This window comes from Stigmatopora nigra, chromosome 22, assembly GCF_051989575.1.
Source record: "Stigmatopora nigra isolate UIUO_SnigA chromosome 22, RoL_Snig_1.1, whole genome shotgun sequence".
Classification (NCBI taxonomy): domain Eukaryota; kingdom Metazoa; phylum Chordata; class Actinopteri; order Syngnathiformes; family Syngnathidae; genus Stigmatopora; species Stigmatopora nigra.
In genome coordinates, this window is record NC_135529.1 from 8,449,581 (window position 1) to 8,460,608 (window position 11,028).

Genomic DNA, 11,028 nt, shown 5'->3' on the forward strand with positions numbered 1-11,028 from the left:
ATCATTTCTGGGTCGAAATACTACACTTCTGAACTTCATCTGACTTTCTCCTAACTTTTCACTGTCCAACGTTTCGCTGTTTTTTGCGTCATGGGGGTGCTGGAGCCTATCCCATCTAACCTTGGACATTAGGTCAGCAGGATCCTCTACATAGCAAAGGTGTTAAAGTTCTTCCAAAGGTCAGAGGTTCAGAAAATGTGAAGGCAGTAAACTTCTATTACCCAAACAACAAGAGAAGCTTTGTAGAGACAATAGTCCCAATTTGGAGAGCTCATTTAATGTGCCCCCTTGTTCAATTCTCTCAAACTAATGGCTCTTATTGGCTAGATATGGTCTAGGGCTAAATGACTGCTAACAAATCCCCTTGTTTTTAGGACTAAGGGTTCCATTGGGATGCGAAAAAATGAGAAGTAAAAGCAAATTTCAGTTATAACCAACAACCCTGAAACCCTTGAGGGGGTTGTATGAGCCATCTTTGCAACAGAACAAGACAGAACAGGTCTGAAAAGTGCTGATGAGAAGCCTTATTTCCTGTTTGTGGCTAAACAAACCATGTGTCGTGTCTTATGTGGTCCTCAGCACTTCTTGTCATTGTTTAAACAGTCTCTAATTATCATATCTATGAGTTTTGTTTGATCATAGCGTAAAAAAATGAATATTTGCAATACATTTTCAAAAGATTGCTCATGTCTGTTAAAAATGAAGTGCTGATATTGAAGGTTCAAATACCAGGTGTGCTATTTCTGTGAATAGTTGGCATTTTCTTGCTTGTGTAATATTTCTATGGGTACTTTTGTTATTTTTACGACATTTTAGATACAATCTATATACGCCTTGTGACCTTGCGCTCACCCAAAGACAGGCTCCAACTGATCTATGACCTCAGTGAGGATATTACGCAAACTAAAAATGGATACAGACAGAAACAGGCAACCTTTGGCACTCACATTAACGTCATCGCTGAGTGGAAATTGATAATACAACAACGACTCCCTGCACTAAAGTCAAGCAAATTTACCAATCAGTACTCCCATAAACTACCAACAACAATTTTGACAGCTAATTTGACTGTTGAGGGAGGAAATTCCTGTTTTTTTAACAGTCCAATTATGACAAACCACCAACCCTTCTTGCTCCTAAGCATGTTTTTCCAGTCTCATTTTACTAGATAAATCTTTTTTTATCTTACGAATGAATCCATCCATCCCGAACGCATGGCTTTAATAGCCCGGTTCCGAGTTTGTCTTCTTTCCTCCCCCCAACTGCTCACCGTCGGTTGCATTTTCCTCCTTCTTGACTTGCAAACCCTTCCCCCGCCTTTTCAGAGCCCCGATGCACATACAAACACATTTAGCCACGCGCGCACACTCTGCACACTTGTAAATGCGCGCTCTTTCTTCACACACCCACACACACAAACGCAAAATAGCCTGAGGTTAACCCCCCACTCTCAGTTGAAACCAAGGGGGTCAAAGGACAAAGCAGAGGCAAATAGTGGAATTCTATTCTCCGCAGCGTTGGCTGCACGGTTCCTCAACCAAGACGCAAACTCCCTATTCACAAGCGCCTACTCAATGGAGTTGATCATTAAACTGACTTAGAACAACATACATTACATTAACAAACTTGTACAGAAAACATTTTTCACTCTAGATCAGGGGGTGTCCAATGTACGGCCCGTGGTCCAGAAGTGGCCCGCTAGACGGGTCCGATCCGGCCAGACAGGCACTTTGTAGCTCATTCATACTGTATGTACATAATTTAGACAAGGGGCCGCACAACCAGAAATGTGTGCATTTTGTGAACAAGTACATACACTACAGCACTTCGCTGAACTTCCTATCCGCAATTACATCTGTTCTTTCGACATTTCGACATCTGACATCAAAACAGCGTCTTCAACAGCAGCCATTGCGTTAAAAAGGAAAACCAACCCAAAACCAAACGGAAGAAATGCCCAAAATCAGCAAGGACCAACAAACCAATCAGAAGCATCCTTAAAAGTCTCTTAAAATCAATAGAAAATGCTCCAAAATGTACCTGAAGTGAAAAAAAAACCTAAATAAGTAATGCAAAAATTACTCATTGCCTGCTATCAGAATAAAAGATGTCCAATTCACTTAAACTGGCTATTTATGCTCATCTTTCAATACCATTGACGGGGCTAGACATCCAATCCATTTTGACTGGGAATGCTGAAAGGATTGGGAGTAACTAAGTAAGTAAGTTCATTTTTTGGGCTAAAAACAAACTGGTCCATCCCACATAAGGTCTAGTTGCCATTAACGTGTTGACATCCCTGTTCTAGCTAGATACAGTATAAATACATAACATCAAGACATCTGACTCAATCCACAAAATGAAAAACATAGATATAGATGCCTACTCACCTCCCGATCCAGGCATTTCCTCTTGAGCTCCTCGCATTTCCTCAGCTTGCAGATCTGCTTTCCAGTCTTGCGGTTCAGGCAGTTCACACAGACACCACAATTCTCTTTACGAAGGCACGGCGTACAGTTACCGCATTTCTTCCTCCTCTTCTTTTGACAGTCCAAAGCGACATCTGTCCTTGAGTCCGTTGGAGACAGACTAAAAAGCCCTGCTTGCTCATGCTCGCTCTCGATGAACTTGCTTAGCGGTGAAGTCTTTTCTGCAAATTTTCGCCGGGTGGTCCGACTGGGAACTTCAGTGCTGCAAAAATCAAAGATTTCCCCAGAAGGCGGATTGGACGCCGCCTTCCGTTTGGACATGATTTCCGAACTGTGTATACAAACAAGTCTTGGTCATAAACATGTGGTTTTACTTTGCAAATATATACTAAGCGACCTCTGTTTGTGTCGTTTTAACGTAACGGACCATCCAGATGACCCCGAGGAGTCTTGCTGCTACCCCGATTCGTAGTAGGTGGTCCGCCAAAGTTTAGGTAAGCCAGTTAGCTCTTGTAGATACATGATTGTTCTTCGGCCAGCCTAGATGGAAGTCAAAGGGGAAATAACAATGAAAACAATTGTGTAGTATTACTTAATGAAGGCATTGTTACAGAAAAATGTCAATTTGATTCATGCAGTTTGTTCAGGAATATGTTAAACTCTCACATTAAAGTTGAATAACATGGGTGAAATCTAGGTTTTAGTGTAGAGAGCACATGGGCAAGGGCTTAAGTCCACCACTGGAAAGAATGGAAGGGGGGGATGATGCGCCGATACCGCGCAGTGTCCTCTTTGTCTGCTGGTCACACGCTCCATTCCACCATCAATAAATGCTGGATTGGTGGGAGGAAAAAGCTACATTTTGTTGCTATTGGTTGCCTTCAAAAGATTTGAATGTGTTTTAGTAAGTATTTGCAGCTATGTAGAGGTTAAAAACGCATTTCTATCATGTCTTCTAAGGTACACCTGCTTAATAATATGTATTTTTTTCCATAAAGACTATTCCAATTCATTGGTCTTTACACTATGACAGGATTAGGGTTATGAATTAACTCTCATAGCAGAGACTTTCACTTTAAGGGGATTATTTCCCAAATTGTAATCAATTTTCAGATAGATTTGTAGTTTTGAAAAGGTTAACAAATGCATATAATATAGATTTGATCAGAGTGAATAGTTTATAACATTTAACTCTTTAACTGCCTTTGAAAGTGATAAACATTCAAAGTATTCCAAATGGGAAGGTTGGCAGGACCACTATTCACCACCAATAGCACTCCCAGTCCTCCCAGTTAAATGCATTGGATGACTGATTGACATCCAATCCACTATAACTGCCAATTGCACTACCAATCCTTCCAGCTCCAATAAATTGGACGCCTATCGCTGTCAATTGCAGGTAATGAATTAATGAGTATCCTTTCCATGTGTAACATGTGATCACGTGTTTTTTTTTTGCCACGGGCAGAATGTAGTCCTATCAAAGCAATCACACACACATAACAAACTCTTTAGATTTACATTAAGATAGTGCTTGTTATCTCCTTGCATTAGCATTCTCAATACACACTCTTTACTGTTAGGTGTGTGTTAATTGCTCTGAGTGGCAAAAAAAAGGGGCACTTTCACTAAATGTGTGAAAACACACACGTAAAGTACTAAAACACGCACGTGTCCGAGTTAAAGAGCCAAAGACAATTAAAAGCAAGCTGTTTTTGCAAAATAGTATCGCAACTTCAATGTAAAGACGCCTAATTGAACATTTCTTTAGGATATAATACACATATGATGCAAAAAAAAAAGGTAAATATCTGATCATGCGTCACTCACGTGAACGTAAATCGATGCTGGAAAAAAAACGACATCACGTGGAAGCTTTGTTTGGGCCTATTACACAGAAATTACCAACAAAAAATGAGAAATATTTACCTGGTTTGAACTACGGCGTCATGGCGTGGGTAGAAATGTCACGCTACTGTCGCGTGGTTAAAAAATCAAATGTCAAAATGGGAGAAGTTGAGCCAAAATGGATGTGGAGGAGTTCACATATTTTCCAGGTCAAAACAAGCGTGCAGACGCTCGTGCAAAAGTTGAAAATAGTCGACACTGAGGTGACAAACGAGGGGGGGGGGGGGGGTGAGGGGGTCTCGAGGGGGGGCTAGTGGTAGTAAACCACGGGGAGGAGGAGGAGGAGAGAGAGGTCATCTTTAGGAGGCTCGAAGTCATTAGTAAATTATGGGGTGGAGCATCACTAGATGAGGATGCGAAGGGATCACTACAATGGCAGTCAATAGGGATTTTGCTTTTTTTCAAAATAAAATACTTCTTAAGCACACGCAAACCTAGAGATGATTACAAATATGCAACAGCCTTGTGAATCCTAATCTGCATCAGCTTGATCGAATTGCAATCAATAAGAACCACATTTAGTAGCCTCATTGATTAAAAAAAATCTCTGCTATGGCAAATATTAAGACAATAAGGCATTTTTATTCCTAAAATATACAATTTTGTGCAACTGAAATCAAGGATGGGCGGAATTTCCAATATAAATACTTAAAATAGGCATTTAAATTACAGGGCGGCACGGTGGAGCAAGTGGATAGCGTTTTGGCCTCACAGTTCTGGGGTTCTGGGTTCAAATCTAGTTCTATCTATTCTGGTCCACCTCTGTGGAGTTTACATGTTCTTTGAGGGTTTTCTCCGGGTACTCCAGTTTCCTTCCACATTCCAAAAACATGCACGCTAGGCTGATTGGACACTCTAAACTGCTTCTAGGGGGGTGCTGGAGCCTATCCCAGCTAAAAGCCAATTGTAAGACACCAACCAGACAGTGAAGATTGACCTGAGATCGAATATCATGCAAAGTAGGACAAGCATTGTGACTTCATCACATGAAATATTTATTACGACACTTTTGTAACAGCAACATAAGGCAGACAAAAAAATAGGAGCCTTCATTCCTTTTCTAAATGAGCAAACCATTCAACAAATAACAGTTGTTGACACAAGCTGCTCTAGTATTGGATCAGAGTATAACGATGGACTGGTTTCCGTTACCATGGTGACATGAGGCCTCGTTACAGTAAACGCAACATACTAAATGAGTCGTGGCATTACAAAATAAAGTTTTGTTTCTTATTGATTCCAATGGGAATTAGAAAGTTTTTTGCATAGACTTACTAAATTATTATGAAGTTAATTTTTTGATCAAATTTTTAGCTATGCTAAAATTGATTAAATGTGGAAATACCTTTGCAAAGGTAAATTTAATATCTCATTTATGTTTAAGGCCGTGTTCTTTCCATGATTTTTGTATTATGGGGAGATGAATTCAGCAAAAATACACTTTCAGAGGATAAAAGAAGCTAATGGAAATTTTGCACTTTTCACTCAAACACAAATGGAACTAAAACAGCCCCAGAGACGTTAGTCACGTCACCCCCGACTCCATTTGCATGAAATATTTAGTTACACCACAAGTTGAAGAACCTAGCAGAGGACGGACTGTTCCATATTCTGTATTTCGGAAGCAACACACAAGTTAAGAAACCTTGCAAAGCAAAACACAAATAGCAAAACAAGGTTTAAGATAAATAAATATGGAGAAAAATACATTATACGCAGTAGCAAGCAGGATTTGACATAAAATAAATATGCTATCAATGTAGTAATCACATTTCCTTTCCAAACAAATCATGTGAAAGTTTGCTTATTAAGAAGCGCTAAATAATCCATATTTATTATCATGGAAAATATCGCTTATGATTGTGATAAAACTAAATATGGATCATATATTGTGGGAATCATCTGAAATTTGAGATCAATAACCATTGATTTATAAGAGTATATATTACTATTATTTTGAAGGATTTTACAGATCAGCTTGCATTAAAATTAGGAAGATTACGTCGTTCCACCGGTTTCAAGAATTGAATGGAAGCTAGTCCTTTTTGGGGCTACAGTGGGCTACCTAACTATGGAGCTTATACCTGAAATGTCCACCCTGGACGGAGCACAACACATCACAGGCATCCTCGCATCGCAGTTCCGTGGAGATTTGGTCCAATTTGAGCAGAAATGATCTTCTCATGTCCGCACTTGGAACTTCCCAGCTTTGGTCATGTACTTGATACCTTTGAAAGGTTTGTACTTCTCCCCATACATGTCCAAACGGTTCACCTTCAGCCCTGTTCAAAAGATAGCATATATTTTAATGAGTTGATTCCATACAGCCATATTGGCACCTCAATTAACATGACCTAATTCCCAATATTTTCCATAAAAATAATCATAAATATCAGACACTGCAATTTGACCTCATGAAGATCTTTTATGGTATTCCCTTAAATGAAAGTCCCTCCCCATTCAGTAAAAGATAGATAATACTGTACATTTGGCAACCCCACAAATCTGAATTAGAATGTACATTGATTTTGGCTCCATCTAGTGGATAAAGGGCAACAGTGCAACCACAATTGGGCGAGTTTAGTAGATTCTTCATGATGGAGGAAGCTAAAATTGTGGGTTTTTTTGCAAAGTGTTGAACTATAACATAGAGGTCAAACTCATTCCAGAAAGGGCCAAGTGGGTGTTTCAGTTGGGAGGAAAACCTCCACTTAATTTTTCAATTTGACCGCTGTGAACAATATCCATGGTGCGCGTTTGTGTGAACCTGAGATGGCCATCTGCTGGATTTTGAGCTGAATGTTGATGGTAGGGTTCTCATCAGGTTTGGAAGCCCCCGCCTGCAAACTCATGGTGCCTTTCAAACTCGGAAGCTTCTGGGGGTTGATCTTGCCCACATCCCAAGTCAATAACTGATCAAAACACACATCCACATGTTACTATCATACTTTACAAAATGTTTGGTCACGTATTTGTATTCTAAGTATACCTTTGTGACTGGATCAAAGGTGTACGTTCCCTGGGAGGGGTTGAGATTGGCGTTGAGAACCCCTCTCGGGAGCTGACTGTTGACCAGCACTGACTCCACAGCCTTGCCCATGGTCTGCTTGGGGCCCAGGGTCAAGTCAAAGCGCCCCTGGGAGCTTCCTTCGCGGAAAGTGATGTTGTGCTTCACGTACACAGGAATGGCCACCAGGCTTAAAAAGGCAAGAATAGGATGTCATATTGTCGTTAAAACAGAACATCAGTTTATGATAATTCAGTGGTGACTCAATATAGTTTAAGGGAAGTGAACAAGACCAACTTTTGAGAGCTGACGTGATACGAAAGGAGGCGGAAGTTTCCATCAGGAGGGATGAAGGAAAGGATCCTCTCAGCTTCCCAACGCTTAAATCGAACGCAAGGGTGAAAGCTGACGTCATCCAACAGCCGAGGATTCTGAGACAGAGATGTTAATATTGTTAGAAGTGCTTAGGTGGCTAATTACAATAGAATAAAATAAGCCAAATGACAAAAACCTCCAAACTTGCTCAATGTTAATGTTGCGGCTGTTTTATTGTAGTTATTGTATTCTTTAAAAATGTTAAGTTAAGTCTCGACTCTTACTGAATGAATTAGATTGAAAGTACTTACCATAAACGATAGAGTCAGGTCAGGCATGCCTGTCAGTTTGACGCAGGCATCAATGACTCCTTGGATTTCAGCCGTTATGGTGGAACCTGATAGGGGTATAAAAAATTACTATTTAATAAGATAACATAGAGTTGTCATTTATAGCCTTCAATGGAAACAAATGAGTGGCCATGAAGTATTCATTACCTGACTTATCAATGATGGCGTCTATTTCCTCCACAACGTCAAAATAGGCTTCATTGTTGGTATATTTGACACCAGTTCGTCTCCATGGTACCACGGACAGCTGGCCAGTTGGGAGCTGTTCACCCACATTGGTGCTGCCTGGGAATGGATTATTTGTCAATGGATTGGAATAGAGTTTGGTGAGTATATTTTAAAGACGTACAGTGCTACCTCTACATATGAGCACTTCTACATATGAGGAAAATTTCGAGCAAATAATTATCTCTAGATACGAGAAAAATGTCGAGATACGAGAAAAGCCAGGTGGCCAAGACATGAGAGGCTGTTTATCATTGTAGGACACTGTCTATTTTGCTGCATCTCTTTCGTGTATAACAGATATCTACGAGCACTGGGCGGAGTGTTGCATTTTTTTCAGGGTAATCCAATATAGTCCAATTTTTTCAGTGCAATCCAATAACCTGTTTTTGGTGTTTTTTTCAGAGGGTTGGAACAAATTAATTAGTTTTTAGTTCATTTCAATGAGAAACGTTACAAGAATACCGACATACGAGCTCAGTCCCGGAACGAATTAAGCTCATATGTAGAGGTACCACTATATATGGATCAATCCTTAGAGCCCACGAGTAGCCAATATTTAGGATATTTTTACTTATTATACCTGTGATAGTGTTAACCATCGTGCGGAGAATGGTGGGGGGCTTGATAAGCTCTTTGAGAATATTGGACTCTGTAGCAAGGGGGAAGCCGTTGTCCAACATTTCCTCCAATAGTTCATAAACTACGACTACATTGTCCTTGATGGCAGCCTCAGTGCACACACCAAAATAGTCCTGTAAAAAACAACAAACAATTGGTAAAAATATTTTGTAAAATGGTAACATCAAATGATCCATTAAGACATGAAGTAAAAACCTGGAATGTATCGACGACTCTGTGCAGAAACTCGATGACAAAGAGTGGCGGAACTTCACTCTGTATGACCGCCACAAAGTATATGCGATGTCTGAGGACATTGATAAGATAGTGGTGCGGGGTGGGGATCACAGGTGGGACGTTTTCGGGTTCACTTGCACGCTCCTGAGCCTCAAAGAAGTAGTCGCATACAGAGCGGCTCACCACACTCTTCCAGTGCTTCTCCAGGAAAATGTCTCCGGAGGAGTTGACTAGGAAGAGACTGTGAATCATCTTGACTGATTGCTATAATGGAGGAGGAAAACAGTTAGAATAGAACATTTTGCCAATGCGCTTCTTGACACATTTACTAGAATTAAACATCAACATGAAATTGCATGAAAAGTTATTCTTTTTATGACTTAATAACTAAAAAGACAGGTCAGATTTGGATGTGACTATTATTAGTATACTGTGTATACAAATTTTAAATTTGTCAGTTTACTGAATATGACAATGCGATTAATTGTAGTTAATCAGAGGAATCTCGTGCATGAAGATTAAAATTCTACAAAAAATACTCCAACAGCCTGGATGGACATTCTTCTGTTTCCAACACAAGTAAATCTCTATTCCACCAAGTCACATGACATTCTTTGTGGAAAAGGCTGTTCATACACTTGTGTGCACAGTCTTAACCAAAAAGAACATGACACAAGTTGTTTTTTTAATTATTCTTATTATTATTTGGGGGTCATCACCAAAATGTGTCAAGACCAAAAAGTATTAACTACCTAGTAACCACTGACGTCACGGAGTTAAAACTGATTCAAATAAAAAGTATGTCAGCACAATCTTTTACCATTGACGGTGATAGACGTCCAAACAATTTCGACATGGAAAGGGTGGCAGCATTTTTTCTCAGTCAACATGATTTGGACGTTTATTAGCGTAATTGGTATCTGTTGAGTTGATAATGGCCATTAAGATGGGAAGTTATTGTTAAAAATACACAATGCCAGCACATCCGCAACTTGTTTGGTGAAAACGACGAGAGAAACAAAAACATACACAATGTCTACTCAGGAACCTAACCTAGGCAAAAATAAACATGTTAAACGAGTTGCCGCAAAACGATCGATCCTAAAATAAAAATAGTATTTAAAGGCCTCCAGCTCCATCCATTGTAATATTCAGCCGTATCACCCTCCTCCTTAGTGTCTCATGACAGTGAGGCAAAACGTCATCCAGCATAAGAAGAAAAATACAACAAATCTAAATGATTCCAAGCCTTTAGAGCGACACATTTTCAATGCTATGGATATAAAAATCACTTACCAGAGACCAATTCTACGTCTCAGTCTCGTATTTCACTATTTTCTCATTGAAATATGAAGCCGTTGTTGCTTCCGTTAGTAGGATCAGTCTGGAGTCGGGAAGCTGAATAAAATCAGCCAATCACAATTCGTCAAAATATTCTAAAGCCCCGCCTTAAACGCACCCATTGGGCGTGAGTGCGGATGCTGTGTCACAAGCACTATTCAGCAATTGGACAGCAGGTAAGCAGCGCGTGTAAATACGCGTTTTTGATTGGCTCAGAGAAAAGCAGAGGTGACATTTTGTTTCTAGTCAGTGTTAGATTTCATCTTATGGCCTTGGTCAGTACAGCCCTCTTCATTCAATAATAATAATAATAATAATAATAATAAAAGACGCTTTTTAAAATTATATATTTCATTTGTTTTTTTTGGAGGCTCATTCTCGTAGAAAATTTTAGGTATAATGCCACTCCAAGTACAAAAATTTAGGTTGTGACCCCTAAAATTAGTGAATATAAATGTGAATGCAGTCTAGTTATGACAAAACAATACTATGAAATTGATATGAAATAAAGTAGCATTGATAAATATTTGAATGTAAAAATATTTAGAATATTTGGTGAGAAAAAATTAATTTGAGTGGCAGAAGCCTAATTATA

The 11,028-nt window shown here is 39.5% G+C and overlaps 1 protein-coding gene across 1 annotated transcript; it reads right to left on the reverse strand.

The window, feature by feature from the left end:
* Positions 1–5,308: 5,308 nt before the first annotated feature.
* LOC144215957 (AP-3 complex subunit mu-2) lies at positions 5,309–10,505 on the reverse strand. The gene is made up of 9 exons (XM_077745188.1): positions 10,389–10,505; positions 9,072–9,356; positions 8,818–8,989; positions 8,157–8,294; positions 7,971–8,056; positions 7,642–7,775; positions 7,327–7,534; positions 7,105–7,249; positions 5,309–6,619 (listed from the first exon to the last, which is right to left on the reverse strand). The coding sequence occupies exons 2-9, from the start codon at positions 9,342–9,344 to the stop codon at positions 6,519–6,521; spliced, it is 1,257 nt and encodes a 418-aa protein (XP_077601314.1). The 5' UTR covers positions 9,345–9,356; positions 10,389–10,505; the 3' UTR covers positions 5,309–6,518.
* Between the last annotated feature and the right edge of the window lie 523 nt (positions 10,506–11,028).

What these genes read in the sequence shown, in the direction of transcription:
- LOC144215957 (XM_077745188.1), bottom strand. Translation starts at nt 9,344, where the DNA reads ATGATTCACAGTCTCTTCCTAGTCAACTCCTCCGGAGACATTTTCCTG. An exon ending in GAGTCGTCGATACATTCCAG is followed by an intron (nt 8,990 to 9,071) that starts GTTTTTACTTCA and finishes TGTTTTTTACAG; the next exon opens with GACTATTTTGGTGTGTGCAC. An exon ending in CGCCATCATTGATAAGTCAG is followed by an intron (nt 8,057 to 8,156) that starts GTAATGAATACT and finishes TACCCCTATCAG; the next exon opens with GTTCCACCATAACGGCTGAA.